A 26,943-nucleotide genomic window follows, 5' to 3' on the forward strand; every position below is an offset into this window, starting at 1 on the left:
CAATCTACCACAGGTCCCATGAGGATGAAACACGTGGGCAGTCCTCGTCTAGGAAGAACCAGCAGAATGTCCCCATTCTGGGCTGGCTTGATGATCTATTTCCTCACCTTGACCTTAATGCACTGGGGTTACTGTTGGTATAATACACCATCTTTGTTTTTCAAACTTCTACTTCCTGTTAATTTTATCTGTCCCAAGAGATGACAAAGACGAAAATTTACAACTACCCCTTAAAAGATAAAAGCACGCTTTGTTTGAAACACATGAAAAAGAACACTTAATAGCAATAAAATTTACATTCGAATTCTACTGCAAGATGGCAAAAGTTCGGCAACATTTAAGGGCTATAAAGTTTCATTAAATGGTTCCATATTTTTGTTGAAACATATAAAAATATTTTCTAAAAGTACGACATAAAAGACAAGTGAAAAATCACTATTTTTACAGAAACAATTAAGTCCGTCCTCCAATGTTCCTTTTTAAATATCTAACTGCAACTTTCAGGTCTAGACAGAAAGACTCATTTTAAACCCCTTCTGTAACTGCTGTCTACACAATTATGAGGAAAAGTCTTTTAGAACTTAACTTTCGACTATTTAAATTAAAGCAAGACACAGAAATCAGTCTGCGGTCAGATGTGATAACGAGAACCTGCACAGTTCTTAAAACCGAGAGTTGCATCAGGTAGAACTCGGTGTCTAGAGACGCCATTTTTCCTCTTCCCTGTTCCTGTCCGTAATTCCAGCAGTCCATACCACAGTCCCTTAAGTTTCTTATTGTTATATGCACATCATATGCACATCTCATAGTGCATTGTACTCCACACATTTTGATGGATCTGTAGGAAAGTGCTTCTGGCAAATGGTCATTAACCTCTTCAATCCCTAAGAAAACAAGGAAAATACAGGTTGGTTACAATATAGTGAAACTATTCCCAATTGCTCTCCCCTGTACTCCCTCCAGTTTACCAACATCCTCATTAAAACAGGCAGCAGTCCGCAGCAACACTACTCAGATGTATACTCAGAGAAATTCTCACTCACGTGCACCCAGAGATAGGTACAAGATGGTCACAGCAAAATCGTTTACAGTAACAATATCAAAAGAACTGCAAACAACCCCAATGTCCACCACAGGAGAATACACGAGTAAGTGTTAGTATGCTCTCAAATGGAACATTTTACAGCAGTCAAAATGAACTAGAGCTACATGTAACAACCAAGTCTGCCTTTTCCCACCAGGTTCCAGTAGAAAACTGAGCCCCACCACTTGGTTTAAAGCATCTGCTGATGTAAAGAGACAGCTCCTCTTCTGTGTAACTAAAGGGGGTTACGTATGTGTCAGCCTTGAGAGAAGGAATAAGCACCCAAACCATCTTCGGTGTCCTACAGTCCAGATGGAGACCTCCGGCTGAGAACAGCTGATACCTGAATCTCAGAAACAAGGGTGAATGTAAAAGGCAAGTGGCCAAAAACTGCATATCGTGTAATACCAATCTAATAAAACTCCAAAACAAGTTAAAAAATATATATATTGCTTAGAAACACACACATAACATGGTAGAATTATTTTTGAAAAAGAAAGGAGATAACCGATTCTCTCTCTTCTGTAAATAAGTCAGTTTTTATCCAGCCTATAACTTCATAGTGAAACTTTCAACTGATGACAAAAACTATCACACTTAAAGTTCAGTCTGTTTCAACTCATCCTCTATTCTATGATCTTTTAAAACTCATAACTGGCATTCTGTTTTCAGTTATTCCTCATAGCTTTCTCATCTACCAGTGAGCAAACATGCCTCCGGGTCACTCAAATTCATGACAAGAGCAGAATTGTTCTCTCCCTCTGTTCAGAGCAATTCTGGGAAGAGTTCTGCAACCCACAGTGAATTGTATTAACTCTACTGTCTACCAGCCTAAAAATGTCCTTGTTTACAAGGAAGGACTTTGTTAAGTATCTTACAGAAATCTATGTATCTACAGCAATACTGATTAGTCATTAAAAATCACCACCACCAAGAAGAGCAGCACTTAATTTTAACGACTGCCAAAGCCATCCTGGCGCACGTTAAAGTTTCTCACTTTGGGTTCGCAAAATCCAAAATCACCCAGTTACTATCACAGTAACAAGAACAATGAAATCCTCTCAGGGGCCCAAGGCCAACCATGTTCAGGCCTATATTAGATACCGAAGATGGAAGTGTACATAGCACACTGCCAGCCACTCAACTAGTATTGCTCCCAAATTCAATTTCTTTCCTCAAAATTATACACTGAAATATCATCTGCTCTTAAAAGGAGAAAGAACTTATGACCTAGTGGGAAAAGCACAGTATGTGGCTATCACTACACAACCCAACAACTGAAGAATCCCAGGAGGGTAAAAATCCACCTTGAAAAGTGTGCAGATACAGCAGTTACCTGAAAGTCCATCAAGCATTCAGAACTCTGCAATTACCTAAGTAGTCAAACAACTCTTAAGCTCAGTGAGATCACCAAAACAAAACAAGTAACAAAAGTTCCTACAAAATCTCTTTGGTCCATAGTAAGTAGACAATGCAATTACTTCTATAAACTGAGCTATAATCTAATAGATTCGACATTAAAAAAACATGATTTTCAAACATGTTAAAGTCCTTTGCAGATTCAAATATTATCCATACTCTGCTATTTAAGAATTGAAAGTGTGGAGGGAGGTTATCTTTCGGTTGTTGATTTCCAAGAGGACTTTTGCATGCGTTGTGAAGAAAGACCATGCAATTTGCTTTGGTCCTCATTTTTTAATTATCTGCACTAATCGGGTAATTGCTTTAGATAAAGGCCATTCCTTCTCATAGTCCAGCTTCTCCCACTGTGAATTCTAATCATGTGTATGCAGAATTGTGATCTATAGCCAAAATATAGGTGATATCATTAATTTGGCATCTGAAGTTTCCTAAAGGAATAGGTGAGGAGAGGCAAAGGTAAGAAAGAAAACGCCCTGATGAAACACAAACAGCTTCAGTCAGCAACAAAACATGGCAAGAATTATGATGAGCAAATAAGAGGCAAACTGATGTTAAGACTGCTGGAGGTAATTTTTCTTATAAGGACTGGAATCCTAGGTGTTTGTTCTTTATAGAAGGTATCTGTGATGCTTACTGACCCTCACGAGCAGATTCTATGATTTAAAATACTAGTTTAAAATCTTAGCTGCCAAAAAGTTTGAAAATCAACAGTCCAAGTCATAAATAGTTTACATTATGATATCTTTTTGCAGTAAGGATAGTACATGGATTTTTAAAGGGGCATAATCTCAGCACAACATATGGTTATTTTCCAAATGGAAACAAGTCGTTTCAATGGGAGCTGTCAGGATTTCTATTTCAAATTGCTTGTGGTTCCTAACCCAATAAGACAATGCGCTGCTTAGCCTAACTTACTGCAAACAGGTTCTTAAAAACTGGTGCCGTTTTTAAATATAATTTTTATTTTTACCAAAGTAAAACATTTATTTAATAAATCTTTATTCAGTGCCTACTATGTATTGAGCACTGTTCTAGGCTCTGGGAATACAGAAAAAAATTCCCGCCCTCAGTGGGATTATGTTCTAATATGGGAAGACAGACAAGAAACGAAATGAATAAGTAAAATACCTACTATGTCAGATGATGGACGTGCTGTGGAGCAAGAAGGCAGGGAAGGGGTCTGAGTGGATGAAGGGGGGAGACCGGAAGGTCTGTGCCTCCTACTCCAAGTGAGACAGGAAATGCCAAGGGGCCTCGAGCAAGAGAGCAATGTAACATGGTCTGTGATTTATCTGGATCACTCTGGGTGCTGTGCAGGTACGGAACAGAAAAGGGGCAAGAAGAGAAGCTCAGAGACCAGAGAGGAGACACTGCAATCATCTCTCCAAGAGAGGACGGTGGCTGGGCCCACATGGTGGCGGTGGAGGTGGCAAGAAAGGATCCGACTCCAGATATCCTCTGAATGTGGAAGCATCAAGGTTGCTGACAGACAGGATATGGGCTGGACAGATAGAAGACTCTAGAGGCTGGAAGCCAGGGAAATGAAGATCCCAAACTTCTTGTTCTCCCACCTACAAAACGCCTTCCAGTTCTTCTCACTGCCTGCCCCACATGGAAATCAGAGGGCAAGGGAGCCCGTCAATGTTGTTCATAAAAGTCAGGTGTCCGGGGCACAGCACAAGGCAAGGAAGGGTGGAATGGGAGAGGCAAATAGCCATTTCATTTCAATTTTACCTTTTCTTCCTTCTCTTCTTTACCGACAAGTAAAGAATGCCCAAGATGTGAATCTTTTCAAGAAACGTCTTAAAATGACTAAATTATAAAGTCTCTAAATAATCAAGAGCTCCCTATAATCTGTATAAAAGAAGCTTTACCCAAATCTGGGCCAAAGGCTACAGCTGTATTTGGCAGAACGAACAAAGTACTTGAAGTTTCTACCATCAATTTAAATCTCACCCTGAAGATCGAGGCTACCTAATAAGCTATAAAACTTTTCTATGATCTGCATGAGAAAACCTTCCCTGTGGTTGTGTTTAATTTTTGTGAGAAATGGAACACTTCAAACTTCCAATTTAAATTCTCTAGGTTTACATAAAACCAAAAGATGAAATTATGTTAGTGATAGCCACTTGTGTTGTTTTCTTTCATATTTCATAAAAGAGATGTCTCACCGCATCTCTAAATAAAAAAAATTATTTCACATATTGCAAGATTCCACTTAATGATGTCCAAGAATAGGCAAAAGTAACCAATAGTGACACAAATCAGAGTAGTGACAGACTCTGAGGGGAGGAGGAGGCTTTAGGCTGGGAAAGGCAAAAAGGAACCTTCTGAGATGCCGCTAGAAATGTTCTTCATCTAGACCTTGTTGTGTGTCCTGATATATCTTATACTTACCAAGAATCACTGAGCTCTACAATAGCAGACTTTCACGCGCCACACTGTTAGTTGAGGTATATTCTATCTCAATTTTAAAAGAAATAATGACCTTGTTAAATATCTTTCACAATTACCTCATCAGCAATTATCTTCAAGTAGAAAGGGCTGGGTTTATGCATTTACCGGGGGGCAACGAACTGTGGCCCACAGGTCCCCCCAATGCCTCTTTCACAAATGGGGTTCTACTGGACACAGCCATGGGCTGCGTCCGCACCGCAGCTGCAGAGCAGAGTGGTTCCCCACAGAGACCACGCGGTGCAAAGCCTGAAATGTTTACCATCTGACCCTTTAAGAAAAGGTTTGCCAACCCTGGACTTAAATTTCAAATAATATATTTAAATTGTCCCTTTTTTTAGGATAATTCGAATCAGTCTCACGTAAATACCAAAGTGACAAGGAGAGTCATAAGACAGCTTAGTCAATTACTCAGTTAACTGTAACCGAGAACATCACAGAACTCTAACGAGGGGAGGCAGCATTCCTTTGCCTTGAGCTGCACTATGGATTTAATGACACAGATCATAAATTGGGATTTTATTTGGCCTTCCACAATGCTAATTTTTTTAATTTGGTGCTAATGTTTTAAAAATAGCAGTGCCCACTTTTCAAAAGAGCGAGCAAGATTTTGGCTGTTGATTATAAAAGAGAAAGATGGAGCAACACCGGAACCATATTCCTCCAGGGTAACAATGAGCTAACACGGCTGACATGGCCGAGGCTAAGCACCAGCTGACACCCCTCACAGCGCTTGCTCGCATCGTCCACTTTTCTTATAGTAGAGCTGGGAGGAGATGAAATACCACTTCCATTTGTGCTACATGAAGAGTAGGAAAACAAGAGAGAGACAGGAGCCGGGTGTTTCTTAACACTCAGTCCACTTTGTTACCTGACTGTCATGGGTGTGCAAGTTTACAACCTTAGGTTTAAGCAATGGTCTCTAGGAAAACTGCAGAAAAGAATCGGAACTCCAAGGGCCAGAAGGACCAGAAAGGGCAACAGTTAAAACGCGATGCCTGCGAACAGCAAGAGGTAGGAATCTCCGCCATATCTCCCAAAGTGGCCCTACTCCTATCTCAGGGCAATTCTGCCTGTTAAAAGGCTTCTTTGAACTATTTTGAAAACCTCCTGAGTCTATAATTATTTCAAAATAAAATGTTTTTTAAAAAACCTTTTTCTTACACTCATTAGAAATCTGTCTTCTTTCCTGAACTTTAAATTGGTCCTTAACTGTACATGACAAGTTTAATCCCTCTTCCACCAGAAAGCTCTTCCATTATCTATAACGCTTGCCCAAATCTCCAAGAGTCTCCTTCTCAAGAACTCATGTCCTATAGAGTATTCACTCAATCCGCAAATAGTCACTGAGCACCCACCGTGAGTACAGTACTGTTTTAGACTCTGGGGGTACAACACAGAACTATGTTCTTGCCTTGTGGAACCAACACCTAATTATTATGTCTAATAATGTAACATATTAAATAATAATGTAAGCCATCATTAGACTTTGCAGTGGCCAAATCATACTTCTAATCTTATTGCTCTTATACTCCACTAAATTCCAATTCTTTCTCTTATACACTGTTCAGATTGTATGCTCAAGCAACTAAGTTGCTGGATCCAAATTTCTTTATGGTCATCCTTGCTAAATATTATATTTTTATTTATCTTTTTAGTGAACTAGAAGGAACAAAATTTTAAAAATACATATTTTAGAATCTGCCCTTTTCTCCAGTCTGTCAAGTACTTCTAGAATGCCAATTTCTTTTCCACCATAACACACACCCTTTCCCTTCTAGTTTTGTGTCACCTATAAATCTGATAAACACACCTCTCTCAATCATCTGAATCAGTCATTAAAATGTTGAACAGGGCAGTACTGGGGTCACCCAAGTAGACATGGATCCATTATTCAGTACACCATGCCTTCTTCCCTAACGCAGCCAGCTATGAGCCACCTGACTGAACTGTCATGTCTACATTTGTCCACAGAATATTGAGTTTATATCATATACCTTCCTAAAGTTGAGATATAATATGTTCATCGATTTTCCCTAATCATCTTGTGGGAAAAAGAGAATTTTTTTAAATGAGAAGGTAACATTTAAAAAGAATGAACAACAGGAGGAGGATACGTCATTACATAGCTTCCAATATAAACCAGAAAGCTTTAAAAATAAATACTAACCACATCAAGGTAAAAATCCTCTGCATAGCCAAGAAACCATAAACGAAAAGGCAACCAACCAAACAGGAGAAGATATTTATAAGCAATACCTCTGATAAGGAGCTAATATCTATAACATATAAAGAATGCATATATCTCAACAACAAAAAAACCCCAAACAACCCTATTATAAAACAGGCAGAGGACCTGAGCAGACACTTTTCCCAAGACATACAAATGACCAACAGATACATGAAAAGATGCTCAACTTCACTAGCTATAAGGAAAACTACAATGAGATACCACGTCAAAGCTGTCAGAAGGGCTACAATCAATAAGAAGAAATAACAAGTGTTGGAGAAGATGTAGAGAAAAAGGAACCCTTGTACAATGCTGGTGGGAACGTAAGCTGGTGCAGCCACTATGAAAAAACAGTATGGAGGCTCCTCAAAAAATTCAGAATAGAATTACCATATGACCCAGCAATCCCTCTTCTGGGTCTCTAGCCAAAAAATTTGAAAACACATATTCGTAAAGATACATGTACCCCATCCCTATGTTCACTGTAGCATTACTTACAGTAGCCAAGACATGGAAACAACCTAAGTGCCCTTTGATAGGATACATGGGACAGTCATCGTGGTTACCAGAGGGGAAGGGGGAAAGGAGGAGCATTAAGAGAGTAGAGGGTGTCAAATATATGGTGACAGAGACTAGACCATACAGGTGGTGAGCACAGAATATGTTATACAAACAATGTATTACAGAATTGTACACTTAAAACTTATGTTTTTAACCAATGTTGCCTCAACAAATTTAATTAATAAATATACAGAAACAAATAAATAAAATGAATGCTAGGTATACTTTAAAAAAAGAAAATCAGCTTATGGGGAGGTGCCATTATTTTAAATAGAAATGCTATTTAATTAAGACAATTTATCTAATTATATGAACTTTTATATGCTACATGAACTTGTATATGCTACAGCTTTGGCCATGGTATAAGCTGAACACAATGAGCAAACTTAATCACTGGAAACTGTTTTCTATTGTTAAAGCCAAACGATTTTAGTTTTTCCAACTAAAAGCTTTTTACCTTTAATACAGTCACTGGTGGTTATTTAAAAAATTTCCATAAGTATATTTGAACTCTACAAATTCTACAGTTCATATCAAGGAATCAGGTTGAAATCATTTTGGAAAATGCTAATATATGTGAATAAAGCATAAAGCATAACACAAATTAACATTTGCCACTTGGAATAGAAATACAAACAAAAAGATAATTCATGAATATGGTAACGATTATTCTCTGGCACAAAATCTGAAATCGTTTTATGCATTTTAAGTAAATTTTAAATTCTAAGTAAACTTTCAAAGTATCGTCTTTAAGCTTTGGAATTAACATCCAGCAAAGTCATTATACGACTCATCCTGGGATTCTTGACAATCTGGCAAAAGCTAAGAATACAGCTGATTTTCTTCCCACTAAGAGGAAAAGTTTTAACCAATAACAGTACAAACAAGTTTACTGAGGCATTTATAACTTTAAGAAAATACACTATAAACACTTTAGACCTATTCATGTAGAGCTGTTGTTAAACATTACTTAAAATTATATTCATTAAAGCCAAACTTTTTCTATTCACATCTTTTTATCCTAATAAAAGTTAAATCTACCTTGAAAGTAACAAAATGAGATTTACTGCACAGTACTCTAAATTCGTTGCTTTCACTGAACTCCCAAAGCAAACTGCAGTTTTATTTCAACACTCAGATAATTAAAGCACACCAGCACCCTGTTTTGCACCATATATAAAGCTTAAAGGTTTTAATTTTATTCACTGAAGATGTCTTAAATACAAGTATTTATAAAACGTGGACTGGCATCCTATTGTGCTATGATCTGCTCTAATTCTTCTCTCAAATATTACGGTTTTGGAATTGGACAATGCTAACCTCCAGAGAAGTTTCTTTCCCTCCAAACTGCTTACCTGAATATATTTCCGCTGTGTTTCATCATTTAAAACATGCGCAACATGCTTGGAGAAAATCTTTTCCCTACCAGTTCTGGCATGGATACCAACCATAGTCACACCAATGGGCCAAGGGGCATTTCCAATGGCCATCTGAAGATAAGCATCATTAGCCTAAAAAAAAAAAAAGTTTAAGGAGGGATCAGAAAAGCCAATACTATATTGGTCCAAATTTTTATTTCAAGTATTTCACAGCTCTTTGTGATGTAATTTTCACCGATCTCTTAGGTATGTTGAAAATATTACTATTCCCTTATTCAAACAAAAGAAATTAAAATATGAGATGATGACTGCCCTGCCCTAGATCATGATCGTCTATGGAAAAACAGAAACCAAAGCTAACCCTGTGAGTAAAAAGGCAAGCATCTCTTTGCCGCCTTTGTGCACTGGAAATCAATGCATTTCAGATCTGGAATGACTAGGTAGGTAATTTGATGTACTGACAGAAAGTCTAGTTTGGATCTCCTTTCGGCCTAGTCTCCTCTGAAGGTGGTCACGCAGAAGACAGAGGCTAACTAGCTTTTCATAACCCAACCTGAAACTGTATCCACTCCCTGTGCAATGCTGCAGGCCTCTGAAGCAGTGGGGGCTCTGCGTGCTGGGACTGTCACACAGGGTCCACGGCAGATGTGTAAACAGAGATTAAATGCTGGCCCTTGAGTCAAATAGCTAAAGGATGAGATCGGTTCACTTTGCCCCTGCAAACCTCCCACCTGCCAAGAACCTTAAAATAAAAACTGCAAAACATAAAGACAGAGACCAATGAAGACAAATGGCTCTTTTTCTAAACTAACCCTGGTGACCTGTTGAGGAAGAAAAAGAAAAACAAAACAGAAAGCAAGAAGATTCTAAAAGACCCTGAGGTTTTCAGAGAAGCCTATACAGGCAAGCTTTAAGGAGATTTTAATTTCGAAAATCAAACACCTATGTGACTGATATGTAGAGCTGATTTTTAAAAAATCAGGTACTAATAGGCTAACTGGAAGATCCTTTCTATCCTTAAGATAAATTTCAATTTGCTCTATTCAATTTTTTATAGCTGAATTTTAAAAGGGCACATACACATTTTTATCACTGATTTTCAAGTGTGTAAATTTTAACATATGATATTAACTGATAAAATTTCCAATATTTAGTTTCCTTAATTAAAAAAAAAGAAAAAGAGCTGTCCAAATAGATTATTAAAGTTTCTTGGTTCTTTTTGTAGTTTATACAAAGTAAACTTCCACCTGGTTCTCATACATAAGAATGAGAAAAATTAACAAGAAAAGCAAGTAATTTGAATTCTTTATGCAGGGATGGTGGGTGACCTTATCCATCCAATGCAATGGTACTTAGTAAGGACCATGCAACTAACGGAAACTATCCAAGAATAAAATTTATAGCCATAAAACAAAAGTTTATTTGATAAACTAACTGGTTCTCACATAGGAGTAAAAACAATACTTTAGCTCTGATCATGGAGACCAGCCAGTCACCCAGGGCCACCAGCAGTCCCTGACAGAGTCCGCTACCATGCAGTCTTGAGGTGGGGAGATGAACTCTGACAGCTGGGCCCAGTACACTTTCTCACAGAAACGAGTACGCAGGGTGGTCAAATTCCATTGTGTCGTTAGTACAACAGTTCAGCTGTGTTATGGATTACGTAGGTTTATAGCTGGCCTGTGAAATGAGTCTACATAATACCGTTTCTATGGGGAAAATTTGTTCCAAGCCATAATCAACAATTTGTAAACTTTGAAATTCAATCCCATTCATGAAATGAACACTGCCTCTATCCAGTTCATGCTCTGAAGAATCTTTATACCTACGTTAAACATGACTGGAGACTACATTGTAGTCTTAAAAGTTTAATATGCAGTGTTCAACAATAAGGCTGACAATACATTAGAAAATAAAAAGTTTTACTACTAATTCACATTTATTCTTACATCTCCTATGTAAAACACACCCACTCTAAATGAACGTATTACGCACACAATGCAAATAAGGCCGTAACCATAATTTCAATACACAGCGTGGTAAAAATGTACCTTCACGTATTCTCTCTGTAACATGAACTTAATAATATCCGTTATGGATTCTTTAATATCAGCGGGAAGATTCTGGAAAAGAAAAAAAGCACAACCAATTTTGGAAGCTACTGTGTGTAGTTATAGACTGTATTTATTCTAATTATATATATTCTATTTTTTCAATGTTAATAAAAGCCATTTTTTGAGAAACCTCACCCTTTTCCGTAGCTTTCTGAAAAGGGGCCTGAGATAGGACTCGGTCTGTTTCTGAGTAGCGCTGTTCAGTTTCCCCTGCACACTGCGTTTCACATAATCTTCTCTGGCATTCAATTCTTTGGCCCAAACACCAAGAAGGAACTATTGAAAAAATGGGTAAATTTAGACTGTGATGCCACCCAGTGGTTCAACAAGTCTAAAAGTTCTCTAACACAAAAAACAATATACTATCATCCTTAGAGTAGATTTCTTAACTGATTAAAATACCATTCACTAATAATTAATGAACTATTTCTGCTTATTCTGTCATGTATGTTTTGAAGTAGTACCTTTGGCAAGTCACTTCCCTATTCTATATATATCTCCTTAGCTCAAACATAATCCATTCTCCTATAAAATAATTATCAAATTACGTGGATAACTATTTGATAGAAATAAACTTTTACTTATATTTCTATTACATAAAATTCAACCCACTTAGATTATCAGCCATAATATCATATATGCTGTGATATTTAATCAATCTTCTAAGTATGTTATAGTATTTGGACTTAGAATTTTGAAGACTCGTATGTTGTATTTAAACTGTAAATACAAGTAAAAGCATTCCTTGCATTTAAATCTCTTGGACTAAACAAAAATAATTTGTGAATAAATGCTAAAATGAATCTGGGATTTGCACACACTCTACCTAAGCCACCAAACAGAAATGCTAAGGAGATAAAATGAGCGTATCATAGCAAGAAAAAGCGGCTATTTGTATTACTGAGAAAATGAATAGTGTCTGAAAGGTTACTGACGTGTTTGCGTTTTTCACTGCCAATGTTCTCCCACTTCCTTCCTTTCCTTACTGTCATCGACTCTCACAAAAGCTTCTGGACCCCTCTCCACATTGCACTCCTTCCTAGAGTGTTTAAAAGAAAATCAAAACTCCCTGAACTTCTTCATTCCACTACTATGATTCTTTTGTGTGGTTACTTTAATAAGTCAGCTTTAAAGAAAAGTAGCACAAGCAATGTAAATATACATTGTCTTTGATTAACCTCTATTTCCAGGTACACAGCAAAATCATAGAGCGTGTACATGCCAGAAATGATAACTGAGCTTCCCCTTCCCCGTCTTTAACCCTTGATGATCGAAAAATAAAAGAACAGTTATTAACCACCCAACAGCCCCAAAGTCAAAGTACATACCTTAAGGAATTTGGTAATGATGTCCATGTCTTTGTGATCGTCACCTTTTCCCAAAGACTCTCCCAAAGCCTGAAGAGAAATAATGCCCCTGCTCATCAGTAAAGAGCAACACGTGCACACACGTGCCACCCCGCCAGCCTCTGAACGGCTCCTGACCACCCGGACCGTCTGATTTCTGTTTTAAAACCTGACGGAATTTCCAGTAAGTTAAAAAAAACCAACAATTAGCCATTTGAAATTAGAAAGCTTGTTAGCTTTTATGAATCAAAAGGCAGAAGAAGGGGTAAGAGGAGTGACTACTAATGGGTATGGAATTTCTTTATAAGGGAACAAAAATTAGATTATGAGAATGACACCTCCCTATGAATACTAAAAACCACTGAAGTGTACACTTTGAATTGGTAAATGTAGGTATGTGAATTTCTCAGTTGTTAAAAAAAAAAAAAAAAAAAGGAAAAAGAAGCCCAGAACAGGCTGTTCACACCAATTATTCCAAAAATATGTAGGGTCCTTCAATAGGGGTTGGGATGGAGGAGGGTGCAAGTAAAAGGACATCCTTTTTGACTGCGATCTCACTCGGAGAAGAGTACAACATGTGCAAGAGCCAGGAATGAAACGAAAAGCTAACAATTTACATTTTATTAAGAGCTTTAGAGTAAGCCATATTTTTTTGCTTGAGCTACAGTTAGATGATACAACACTGCTTTTTAATTAAGACTACACATATCATATCACATTCAATGTATTGGCAGAATTAGAAAGTTAAAGACTGCCAAGCACTGACAGGGATGTAGGGATACAAGACTCACACTGCTGGTAGAGTGTAGACTGGTATAGCCATACTGGAGAGCAACTCAGAACAGTTAAATATATATAAATCCAGCAATCTCACTTCTGAGTCCACAAGATTATTTGCCACAAAGCTATCTGTGGTATAGAGAGCCAGGAGTTATCTAGCTGTCCATCATTATGGGGCGACAAAAGTAGAGAGAAGTGAACGCCACAGGGCATGAACTATTCCTGAGCAGTGAAAAGCAAAGGGTTAGATGTACATAAGGCATCAAGGATGGATATTAAAAACAGTTCGAAGTGTAATGACCAAAGACAAAAGTGTGCTCTGAACTGAATGATATAATAAACTCAACCATCTGCTCCAAGGAATGAAAGGTGTGACAGGAGTGAGGTAAGGTAAGTGCAGAGATTACCTCTAACTCTTCAATCGTGGTGTTTTCTTCATGAACTTTCAAATCATTCTGTGTGTCTTCCTCTCCAGGTTCTTGACCACCCACAAGTTCATTGAGGTACTGCTGATCAATCTTATCCAAAGCTGCTTTCAGATCATTCCTCAATCCCTGAGAAAGGTGAAAAATTACACCTAGTATGAAAATAATTGATGTTTCACCTCTGTTTTTCACTAATAGTACAATTCATCTTGAACTTCTGCTTAAGATAGCAAAGTAGGCAAACACTGTGCTTGCTTCCTTCCATGACCATATCAAAATTACAACTAAATTGCAGACCAATCATCACTGAGAACCACCTGAGGACTACCCGAACAGCAGTCCTACTAAGGATATAAAGAAAAGCCATGCTGAGACCAGTAAGAGGGGTGGAGATGTGGAACGGGCAGGTCCCACACCAATGGAATATTACTCAGCCATAAAAAAAGAATGAAAGCTTACCATTTGCAGCAACATCCATGTACCTAAAGGGTATTATGCTAAGTGAGGTAAGTCAGAAAGAGAAACACCATGTAATTTCACTTATATGTAGAGTCTAAAAAAAACAAATGAACAAAACTCAGACACAGAGAACAAATTGAAGTCACCAGATGCAAGGGGGGTTGGGAGAATGGGTAAAAAAAGTGACAGGATTAAGGAGGACAAAATTCCAGGTATAAGAATAGCCACAGGAATGTAAAGCATAGCGTAGAGAATATAGTCTGTGACACTGCAATAACTGTAGGGTGTCAGATGCACACTGGACTTACAAGGGCGATCACCTCATAAAGGTATATAAATGCCTAATCACTATGCTGCACACCTGGAACTAATATAATATTGTATGTCAACTGTAATTGAAAAATAAATTTTATTTAAAAGTATAATTCATTTTCTCCACAAGGAGTTGAGCTTAGAAAAACCAGAGACTCAAATCAGATGTCAACTTATTACACAGCTATCATCACTGTCCAAAGTTAATTCTATGAACACAACATTTAAAATTTAAATAATATACACACATTATCTATTCTGATGGCAGAAGAATAAAACATATGAGTGACAAATCCAAATGAGAATATTCATGAATGCTGCTATCTTCTAATGAGGCCTAGGAAAAGCTGACCAGGTTTCCACTGCAGACTCCAAGCATTTTCCCAGTTCACTTAAAATATCTAAACACACTGCTACTATTATGAACTCTCAAAACATTCAGAAGTGTTAAAAGTATAAAACTAGTGTCTCATCTATATCCTAGGCTACCACTACATTTCTAACACCAGCAAATTCCATATTCTATTCACATCCAGTTTGTGACCATTTAGTAAAAATGGAAGCCTTAAAGCTGGACCCTTAGCTTACACCATATGTAAGAATTAACTCAAAATAGATCAAAGACCTAAATATAAGAGAACTATAAAACTTAAAAGAAAATGGGGAAAAGTTTCATGACATTAAATTTGGCAATGACTTCTTGAATATAACAGAAAAAGCACAGATAATAACAACGACAACAAAATAAGTTGGACTTCACCAAAATTTAAAATTTTTGTGCATCTAAGACACTATCAACAAAGTGAAAGATGACTCATGGAAAAGGAAAAAATATTTGCACATCAAATATCTGGACCTCCTACAATTTAACAAACAACAACAAAACAACAAACAATGTGATTAAAAATGGATAAAGGACTTGAATAGAAGGCATACAAATGGCCAATGAGCAAATGAAAAGATATGCAACATCACTAGGCAGAAGGGACATAAAAATCAAAACTACAAGGAGATAGCGCTTCACACTCATTAGGATGGCTATTACCAAAAAAAAAGAAAAAGAAAAAAAAAGAAAAAAATCCGGAAAATGAGTGGAAGCTAGAATGTGAAGAAGTGGAAACCCTGTGCCTGCTAGAATGTGAAATGGTGGATCTGCTGTGGAAAACTGCTGACGGTCCTCAAAGAGAAATACACCCACACCAAGACGCAGTAACATACGTTAAAATGCTAAAAGTTAACGACAAGTAGAGATTCTTAAAAGGAGAAAGAGTAAAATAGGGTTATGTACAATGGAACTCACATAAGACTATGAGCAGACTTTCAGCGGGAACTTTGCAGGCCAGAAGGGAGTGGCATGATATATTCAAAGTGGTGAAAGAAAAAACTTCTAACCAAGAATACTCTACCTGGCAAAGTTATAATTCAGAATTAAAGAGTTCTGCAGAAAAGCAAAAACTAACAGAGTTCATCATCACTAAACCAGCCTTACAGGAAATGTAAGGACTTCAAGCTGAAAAGAAAGGATGCTAATAACAAGAAAACCTAAGAAAGTATAACTCTCACTGATAAAGGCAAATCTATAGTAAAGATAGTGAATTACTCACTTATAAAGCTAGCGTGAGGATTCAAACAAAGTAGTAAAAATAATTATAACTACAATAATTAAAGGATACACAAGATAAGATGTAAAACGTAACATCAAAAACATAAAATGTGGGCGGGGTAGTAAAAGTGTAGAGCTTTAGAATGTATTCAAACTTAAGTTGTCATCAACTTAAAACAGACTGTTCCACTTATCAAACAAGGCACGGGAATGGAAGGTACAGCACAGTGACTAGAGTGAATAAGACCGTCTTGCATATTTGAAATTAAGGTGCTAAGAGATTAAATCTTAAAAGTCCTCATCAAAAGAAAAAACCTTTTAACTATGTATAGTGATGGACATTAACTAGACTTACTATGGTGATCATTTTGCAATATATACAAATATTGAATCATTATGCTGAAACTAATATAATGTTTTATGCCAATTACACCTGAATTTTTTAAAATGTACAGAAAAGAAATTCTGTATTATGTGATACAGGCTGGAACTATATAAGAGCAAAGCAGATTGTAATAAAAAGCTAGAAGATTTTTCAAGTAATGAAACATTAGTAGAAAAATTAAATCAGATAATAAAAATTTAATAGTTCACATTAGTATTGTATCCTATCTTTTGATAAGGAAAATGACTCAGGATATAGAAGAGAAATAAATGATGATACGAAGCATTACAAAAATTACGCTTTCCAAGATTTAGGTTAAGAAAAAGAAAAGACTAAAAATAAAGAAAAATAAATTGCTGTTAACATTACTATAAATGAAGAAAATTTTAAAAATTCATTTGTGCTTTGGAAGAAAATTGCTAGACAAAGAATCACTACATAATCCAGCAATTCCACTTCCGGGTAGACGCACAAAAGAAGTGAAAGCAGTATTCACAACAGCCAAAAGGCAGAAACAACGCAAACGTCCATCAGGGATGAACGGATAAAGAAAATGGGGTTCATACACAAAATAGAATATCCAGTCTTAAAAAAGAAGGAAATTCTGACACATGCTACAACATGGATGAACCTTCAAGGTTTTGTGCTAAGTTAGAAGGCCAGGCCAAGGGAGCCTTCAGATGACCTCAGCGATAGCCCTCACCCGACGGCAATCACATGCAAGGTCCCAAGTAAAACACTGCCCAGCTTAGCCCAATCAAACCACAGAACTGTGAGAGGTAATAATTAACTTTAAATTATTAGATTTCATAGTGGTCTGTTACAGTCATAGACAACTGTAAAAGGTTATTTATAGTAATAATTTTAAGCTACTATATTTTGGGGTGGTTTATTAAGTAGCCATAGATAACCACACTTGTTTCTTAGAAATTGATAGAGCAAGCAGGTAAGTTAATAAGGCCACAGAATATCTGAACAACACTATAGTAATTGACATTTATCCAAGGCAAAAAACTTACTCTTTTCATGAGCCCATGGACTATTTACCAAGACAGACCACATAGTAAGGCATAAAACAAAATCAGAGCCCGAAATGTAAAAGCTACACCAATTAAACTTTAGAAGAAAACACAGAATATCTCAAGACCTTGGGATAGACAAAGATTTCTTAAGTAAAACACCAAGAGCAAGAACTATAAAGCAAAAACTGATAAAGACTACTTCATTAAAATTCAAAACTGCCCTTCGAAAGACACCAATAATAGGTAAGCTACAGACTAATAAGAGAAAATCATAACAAAATATATATCTATATCTCACAAAAGACTTAGAATATATGAAGAACTCCTACAATTCAAAAATAAAAAGACAACCCAATTAAAACACGAACAAAACACTTTTACTTATCAGGGAAATGTAAATAGAATCACAATGAGATACCATTACACATACAAAAGAATGGTTAAAATTTAAGACTAACAAATGCTGATAACATTTGGAAATACTTGGCATTTCTTAAAAAGTTAAGCATATATTTACCCTACCTCTTCGGCAATTCCACTTCTAGGTATTCACCCAAGAGATGTAACATATTTACCCAAGAGAAATAACATAGCTTCAAAAAAGATTTGTATAAGAATGCTCATATCAGTTTTATTCATAACAGCCCAAACTTGAAAACAAATTGTGGTATATTCATATGACCGAATAGCATCAGCAATGAAAAGGAACAAACTACCAATATCCACAATAATACTGATAACTCCAAAAAATATTATGCTGAGCAAAAGAAGCTAGACACATAGTCTATGACTCCATCTATGTGAAATACTAGAAAACAAGAAAAATTAATCTACGGTGATTAAAAGGCGGTTGCCCAGGAGAAGGAAGGACATGGGACTGGCTGAGAAGGGGCACTGGGAAACTTTCCTGGGGGATGAAAATGTTCTGTATCTTCCTAAGTGTAATACTGGTTACATGCTTATACGTCTCTGTCAAAATGCACTCAACTGCTTAAGAGATGTGCTTTTAAAAAAATTTTTAAAAACACATTCAGCAGCAATCTAGCAACTTTTTTTTTCCATTTTTACCTATAATGATGCAATTAGTCAAACCGTGTCAAACTCCATACTATTCTAGTTTAGGTGGTATAATGACGTTCTTCTAGCTTTGTTCTGACTTCTTACCTTGTTAACTTCTGGTGTGAGGATCTCTATTTTTCTTAAACGCTGAAAAGCATCATAATCAGTTTCTCCAAACAGTCTGATTGGTTCTCCTCTTTCTCTCAATCTTCTGATAACCTATTTAAAAAAAAGAAAATCAAAAGACAGTAGTAATTCCTTATGTTATTAGTAATAATAATTCCTATTTAGGTGACCAAACACTTATTTTGAAATGTCAATGCCAAAATTAAATTGTTTTTTCTTTAATTTTCTATGAACAGATATACTAAGTTATTGCCACACCTTAAATAATCCTAACAGTTTAGGTCCTCTGGCTGACTGTTTCGGGAAAGTACATAAGGAAAACATTAAGATAAAAGTGATGTTTATACAGAGATGATAAAGTCTGGAGTCAGCTGATAACTCAGTGACCACAGTCTAGGTCAGCATTGCAATACTACATTTAGACTGAACACTTGTCCCTCAGAAGAGAAAGTGAGTTATAATCACGGTAAGGCACATACAGGGCTTTCCGGGGCTGATAATACTCTTATTTCTTAACTCAGGTGATGATTATACAGGTGTTTGTTTTGTAACTATCCAGTACATTACACATATGTATTTTATACACTCTTTATATACATGTTATAGTTCATAAAAAGGAGAAAAAAAATATAATAAAAGTTGATCCACATTTCCTTAAAAATACCAAGAACTTTACCTGGAAACATAAATAGCATCACACTTAGAAAATGCTGGTTGGGCTCCCAGTGGATTAACTGAAGCTTGGTATTAAAAAGAAACTTAAGAAGTAATCTATTGCTTCCTCCAATGAATGTAGAAATGACCTCAAAAACATATCTGTCAGGTCCCTATCTAATGAATGATAAATGACAGAAATCACATCTTAATTCTGGACAGATACGTTTTGTTTATTAAAATGAACTAAAATCTACCTCCCTCAAACTCTACCCATCTTAGTTCTACTTTATGAAACCAGAGAATACTTCTTTTTTTTTAATTAGAGCTGCTGTCAACGGTCTTTTTAAAGTCTCTAATATTCTTCTTCTCAGGCTATGGATTCAATTCCTTCATCTAATTTTCACATGATAGCTTCTAGAGTCAGCCAGCCTTTCCTCTGAAAGTTTCCTTTGGTTCAAAGTTTATTTTTGTTTTGTACTTTTATGTATAGTTTGAATTTTTTACATCACATAAATATTTTAAAATTTTTGGTGTTTTAGGAAATAATAGCTGATGTTGACCATGGTATGGGCAAACACTACAGGTGAAAGTATAAACTAGAATATCTGTTATAAAGCCCTCTGGTAATAAGTATCAAAAGTCTCAGAAATATAATCTTAAATCCTTAGTACATAAACTCCAGAAATCATGTTTCTAGAAAATTTTCTAAAGGAAATAATCATACATTATTATGCCTGCAATGACGTCTATATAAGGACGCTCATCTTAGTATGATTAAACAGGGAAATGCTGAAATAATCTAAATAACTATTAATAAAGACTGGTTTGAAAAGTATTATGGGAAAATATAGTCGTAAAAAATTACATAGATCTCTATTTTGATCTAGAACGATGTATTGAGAAAGTTACAAAATAGCACATTTAAAATTATTTAGACAAATAATATATACATTTAAAACGTGTTTAGTTTTTAACGTTTAGAAGGATAGATTCTTTAAAAAGTTTAAGATAACAGTATCAAGAAAAGCACATTAATTTAGAACCTCATGAAGAAAACTGACTAGCAGCACAGTATTTTAGTTCAAAAAGTCTTCTTACATGGGAACTAATGACATAAAACTTTCTGAAAAGCAAATGCTGTGGAGTTTTCTTTTTCTCCCCGTAAGACGCTCTCTCTATATATAAACTTACCTCTTGCCTAGAAAGAGTCATAGGTAATTTCTCCTCTGCAAGTTCAAGTTCTAATACTGGGTTCGATGAAGTTAATGGTTTCTGGTCCTCATCTTTTGGCTGTATCTATATTAATAGCCAAAGAAACGAAATTCAGCATTTAAAATATAGTTAACCTTTCACATTCTATTATATTAGTTATGCATAGAAGGTCAACACATTTTAAATACTGAAGGTCTTCTAACGGTTCCTCTGAAAAGAGCTCATAAAAAATGTACAGCTTTCGAGAGCTTGTCACGCTTGCCCGTTGCGGGGACAGCGCAAGGAGAAAGCAGGCTCGCCGGAAACGGCACTCTGGCTACTGAAGAGTGACACGAGTGTAACGGTTTCCAAAATCAGAAGCAGAAAAGGTCTGAAATTTAGACTCACTGTACCCCTGAACTCTGTAGAATTTTACTTTTTTTCCTAAAAACAATCGACTTTTTTCTCATTTAGAAAGTCACCTTACACGGTTATCTGACCCTTGCTCTGGGTTGTAATGAAGGCCAAAGAAAACAATTGCTTTCTACGGAAACCGGTGAGGCCTCGCGCTCCAGCTTCTTGCTACCCTCCATTTTGAAAGGTATTATTCCAAGTGCACAGAAACCACTGCTGGACCCGTAAAAAAACTCCCAGTGCTACGAAGAACTTGCCCACAAACGGAGCTGGGAACCCTGCGGGAAAACAATGAAAACAGCGCCCCTCTACTCATACACACAAAGAAAAAAGTGGGCATCCTTGTCAATCTGAGCCTGAGAGGAAAAACCTCTTCATACATTTTCTTGAGTCTGCTGCCCAATCACAGTTCAGGAAAATTGAGTTCAGCAAATTTATAAGCCCCACTGTGTGATCTATAAAAAGATATTGAAACATGGGTTTCCCAACCGACCACAAGACAAATTTAAAATGGCAAGAGAAGACCAAAAAAAACATAAAAGACTAACATTAAGAAGAAAATTACCATTCAGCTAAAAAAAAAAAAAAAAAAACAATATGGTTAAAACTGTATAATACACACATGATTCCACAGTTTATGGTTAAAGGTTATTTATCAGTGTTAATGGTGCTAGCAGAAAATTGAGGTAAAAAACTAAACTTTCATATTTTCACAAACCAAATCAGCATCAAGCGTTAAAAAAGGTAACCAGTTTCTATAAGGAATGAAAGTAATACATGCTATAATTTCATTACTACCAAGAAAGAAATATTAAAAATGTTTTCGAAAGAAAAGCCTGTGCTTTCTTTCTAGCCGAAAATTTCTCCAAAAATCTCAAGATGAAAAGCATTAATTACGGAATGGCAGTTGACAGCTTTCAGGAAAAGATCTAAGACATTCTGTCGGCTGGACTCAACATTACGAGCAATACCTTCACAGCAATAATTCTGCCTCAGTGCTTCATCTAAATAAGAAAGTATTGCCAAATCACAGACACAATCTAATAAGCAAAGCAAAACTGCCACTGTTTGAAATTACTTTCCTACCTTATCAAAAAAGTTGAAAGGTTCAAATTTAGAGATCTGGGAAAGCACAAGTCAGCAGACTAAACTGAGAGTAAGTAATTCTTATTCCAAATCAAGTTTGAGTTACACAATGGTGGGCAAGCAAAAGATGAGAATTCTTCTTTCTGAATATCTATTAGATGGTTATTTACACAAAACATTTTATTTTCCTAAATTAGAAGCAAATGAAATCAATATATGTATGGAAAATATCGAAATACAAATATAAACTTTCAAAGGGTAGAAACCTATCAGAAACACAGCTGCATTTTTAAAGCCTGCCTTCTCCCAACACTATAAAATAAAGCCAAATGCACATCCACACCATCTGCATTCCTCATGCTTCCCTCTAGAAATGCTATGCCAGACAGACTAACTTTCAGAACTTTCCCCATGACATGCACAAGAGTATTATTATATATTGATGTTTCACAAACAAAAAGTGGATTTCAAATTTATGATTTGGCCAAAGTATTTCATAAAGCCTCTGAACTTCGGTTTAAAAATTATTAAGTTAGATATAGTCTTTTAAAAATAAAGATAACTTCATCTCATAACCTTTAACCCCTCCCAATAAAAACCCCATTATTCAACTAGGTTAGGTTAATCTCAAAGATAATTTCAGTCATGCTTCTAATACACACACAGTCTTCCAGACAACTCATTTGTTTCCAACAAGTATTTCAAGATTACATTTTCTATCCAATAGACTGAGCAGTGTTTGAAATGTGATTCCTATTACACGAAAGCATATAAATGTTATATGGCACTATCTCCAGGCAGAGGTACTTGGGGCCAAAGGGAATGATTAACAATGCAAACATAAAAACAATGGCTTAAAATATTCAGGAGAAAGCAGAGAAAATACCAGTTAATATCACTGTTGTTGAATCAATGTTTTAAACCCTTTAAAAATAGACTTTTATTGGGAGAGGTGGGGAGAGGAGTGGAGGAGGTGATGCAAATGAGGCAGTACCAGACCCCGGACTTAATTTTTAAAAAATCAAGCTTTGATCTCAAGCCACTTCATGCTGTCCACGAAAAGCCAAACCATTCCAAGCCAGAAGTCATGCATGTATTTTCCTGAATTCAAGATTTAAAAAAGGAAAGAAAAAATAAAAACAAAAACTCATACCTCTCCAGATGGCTTCTCATTTATAGGCTAATGTATAATATTGATAAATTGAACAGAGATCAATAATTTTGTCACTTTAACAACAGCTGTATAAATTTAAACTCAGAAATATACGATTTAACCTAAAAACAGACATCCATACCTTGTAGCCACATCTTTCATAATACGCTTCCTCTTCTTTCTTTGCAAGTTCGCTACGCTTGAAATATTTTTTATTTTCCTATTGAAGAAAGAAAGAAGTTAATAATATGCCTAGAGGAAAATTTCATGTCCCGTAGTCAACAACATGAAAACACTCTTCAGTTTTTCAGGAAATTAGTAACATCTTTTGGTTCCAGAGAGATTACTTCCTGAACATGCAATACCATCTGTCCTCCACCCCTAAATACAAAATACATACTTTTCTTGCAGGCATATCCAACAGCAAAGAGAAGAAACTAAACAGTATTTTCCAAAGGTTCACACTGTTTTAATTTCCCCATGTTTAAGTTCAACGATATATTCTACAAATGGCTTCATTGCGAACCATATAAAATAGGATGCTTTAATTATTTTCTCCTAATAGAAACAATCAAACAAAAACTACAGTATTTGTGGCTAACATCTTAAATCTCATTACCAAGAGAGCTCCAAGGATGTATCCAAATTCTTTTTGTCATATGGAATCTCACTGTATTTATATTAGTAAATTCCTAAAATAATTGAGACATAAAATGGTTTTGAGAGTCTTTTTATTAAAAAGATGGTTTAAAGGCATTTGTTTTAATATGGTTAGATGTTACTAGACAAGCTCTAAATCTACTGTGGCAGAAAAAAAACATAAGTTTTTTCCATACTATATATATATAACTTTATTCTAGCTGATACTCTAGAGTTCCTAATCCAGAGGCTTGTTAACTATTTTACAGCTCTTCCTCTTAGATGTTATTCCATTAATGACTTTGCTCAAATAAATATACTGCCTTCTTTTATTAGTAGTAATTATAACAGTACCTTAATATCACTTCCACTCTGGTATTTAGCACCTCTTAATTCCAAAGCTCATTCACTCAGGCAATGATCATCAGTGGATGCTAAGACCATTGACAGGAAAGGTTGATGGTGAACAATGGGAAGCCCAGACTGCCAACACTTGAACCCACTGATTGAACTTGGCATCAAGAAAACATTATGCGCCTCCTCTGTTACACACAGCAAGTACTCAGCACCATCTATAAAGAGTATTCTTGCCAAAAAGCTAAATATGAATCTAATCAAACATTTAGCTGTAATTTTCAGTTTAGCAGAAATGTAGGGAATACAGGAATAAACTAAACAATTCCACGAGGAAAGAATCAAACACTGGGAAGTTTTATTACAATGCTAGCCCATTTCTCCAACAAGTTAATGACAAAAAAAAAAAAAGGAGGAGTTGGAGAAATTAAATTGTTCTTGATTAAAAGACACCAAGAGTCATAACAAACATTTGCAATGAGCAGACTGTGTGGATCTGATTTGAACAAACCAAATGTGAAAATATATATGTACAGGTTATAATTCAGCTGGACATATTTGAATGTAAGGGGAGTATCTGATGATATTAAGGACCTAATTTTAATTTTGTTGGGTGCCATCATATTTTGCTTATATAAAAACATGTTCTTATTTTCTAGTGACAAATGTATTAGTGGAAAGGTAGAGAGGGGTACATTTCACAATTCTATTTTTTTCTATGTTTAAAACTTTCACAAATAGTTCTTTAAAAGTTCATTAACTCAATACACATTTAGTGACTTACCTACCATACAACAAACATAGCTTTACAGATATAAAAATTAAGAAGGTATTACCTGGAGTAAAGAACGACAGTATCTGAGTATCAAAACTACCCAGAGAAAAGTGAGGGCGAATCACATTAAACTCCTTCTAGATGTGAGAAATCTGAGAATGCGAAAGGCTAGGTGACACCCCCGACTCAGTAAGCCTCATGAGTAATCGCGGCACGACCAGAACTCCGGTCCTCATTACTGTCTAGCATTCCAAGCTACAGTTGCTCACTTCTGAAATGCTACTTCAGCATCATAAATTGCTCCTTTTGACTATGTAGCATACCACTGTCATATTTCAAATAAATATGCTGGCAAACACATATGGTATCCTCTAAGAGCAGGTATATAGGAAGAAAGTAAAGGACTCTCCGGGCCAGAGTCCACGGTCCAACTCTGTAACTATGGTATCTTTTACTACCATGTCTCAGTTCCACTGAACGTACCTAACAAAATCTTAAGCCTAGAACATCAATTCTTGAAATGTGGTTCACAGACTTCTGGGAGTCCCTTTTCAGAGGCTCTGCAGGGTCAAATTTATTCTTATAGTAATACTGAGACATTACAGGTGCCCCTTTTCACTGTGCACACACTTGCACTGATGGTAGTAAAGCAATGGCAAGGGAAACTACTGGAATCTTAGCATAAATAAAGGCTGAATACCTTATTTATATAAGTAGCAGTGGCCAATGTACTCCTCACCACTGCGCACTTGCTGGTAAATAAAGAGGCCAGTTTCTCTTGCATTTTGATAAAGTACAATTTTACTAAGTCTCAACGCTTTAGTACCTAGCCTTTAAATATTTGGCATAATGAAATGAAACATACAAAACATTTCTGCTGCATAATGAAGTGGGATAGCTGTTTCAAGAAAAGCACTTGTGCTATTGTTTGATTACTGACTAGCAAATCTGGCAGACATTTTCTCAAACCTGAACAAAGCAAGCTTGTCATTTCAAAGAAAACAACAATAGTATTTATCGCCTACAGTAAAATTCCATCTTTCAAGTGAAAATTAAAATTGTGAAAAACATGCATCCATCACTGTGAACTTGATGGTTTCCCAACACTTAAAGGCTTTTCTAATGAACTAGGGGGGATAATGAATGTGATGGTTTTCTTTCGCATTGTCTAATTTTTTTATATTAGAGATGTCTAATGAAACACATCTACATTTGCAAGATGTGCATAACTCAGCGAACCATGATGTTACAAAGGCAAGACGTTACAAAATCACACATAAGCAGAAGATCTATGAGCTGAACAGATCAGAATAGATGGAGAGAAGAATATATCAGCAGATTTTGAATACAAGAAGTTCATTGTTACAGGTCATGATCCGAACTCTTAACTAATCTTTAAGAAACTTACCATTTGCCTACTTTGGTTGTAGTATCGAAGAATAACCACAATTATCTGAAAAGGCTATTAAAATACTCTTTTCCAATGACCTATCTGTATGAGGACAAATTGTAATCATTTAATTGAACAAAAACAACATATTGCAACAGGCTGAATGGAAAGACAGACAGGAGAATCCAACTATCTTCTAATATGCCAGAGAGTAAAGAGACCTGCAAAACTGTTAAACATACCACTCTTCTAAATTTCTTTTGTTTTGGAAAATATAGTCAGTTTTCATAAAAATGTATGATTTATGTTCTTATGATGGATTTCTATTGTATCGCTACATGGCCTATCAACAAACATTTTTATATTTTCCAGTTTTAATTTCTGATAACAGTCATAATCAATAAATACACCCTACATAAACAAAAGCTCTCTGGAGCTATCAATAGAAAGCACATAAAGGGGTCCTGAGAACAGTGAGACCAGGGTCCCAGAAGAACACCCCCCTCACCGGCATTCCTCATGC

General features: G+C 36.0%; 1 protein-coding gene across 4 annotated transcripts in view; it reads right to left on the reverse strand.

The window, feature by feature from the left end:
- Positions 1 to 230: 230 nt before the first annotated feature.
- The window catches only part of PRPF18 (pre-mRNA processing factor 18), a 38,244-nt gene continuing 11,531 nt past the window's right edge, over positions 231 to 26,943 (reverse strand). The window contains exons 2-11 of one of the 4 annotated variants that reach the window (XM_016134403.2): positions 23,405 to 23,482; positions 23,263 to 23,289; positions 20,610 to 20,714; positions 18,741 to 18,854; positions 13,778 to 13,924; positions 12,573 to 12,641; positions 11,380 to 11,520; positions 11,182 to 11,253; positions 9,107 to 9,262; positions 231 to 884 (exon numbers count right to left, since the gene is read on the reverse strand). In XM_016134403.2, the coding sequence (XP_015989889.1) occupies positions 804 to 884; positions 9,107 to 9,262; positions 11,182 to 11,253; positions 11,380 to 11,520; positions 12,573 to 12,641; positions 13,778 to 13,924; positions 18,741 to 18,854; positions 20,610 to 20,714; positions 23,263 to 23,289; positions 23,405 to 23,482 (990 nt within the window). In that variant the 3' untranslated portion in view covers positions 231 to 803. Of the gene's footprint in view, positions 885 to 7,644; positions 9,263 to 11,181; positions 11,254 to 11,379; positions 11,521 to 12,572; positions 12,642 to 13,777; positions 13,925 to 18,740; positions 18,855 to 20,609; positions 20,715 to 23,262; positions 23,290 to 23,404; positions 23,483 to 26,943 lie in introns of those variants that run through there. The other 3 variants (XM_016134404.2, XM_016134401.2, XM_016134402.2) reach the window with 3 other exon arrangements.

Source organism: Rousettus aegyptiacus, unplaced genomic scaffold, assembly GCF_014176215.1.
Source record: "Rousettus aegyptiacus isolate mRouAeg1 unplaced genomic scaffold, mRouAeg1.p scaffold_m13_p_10, whole genome shotgun sequence".
Classification (NCBI taxonomy): Eukaryota; Metazoa; Chordata; class Mammalia; order Chiroptera; family Pteropodidae; genus Rousettus; species Rousettus aegyptiacus.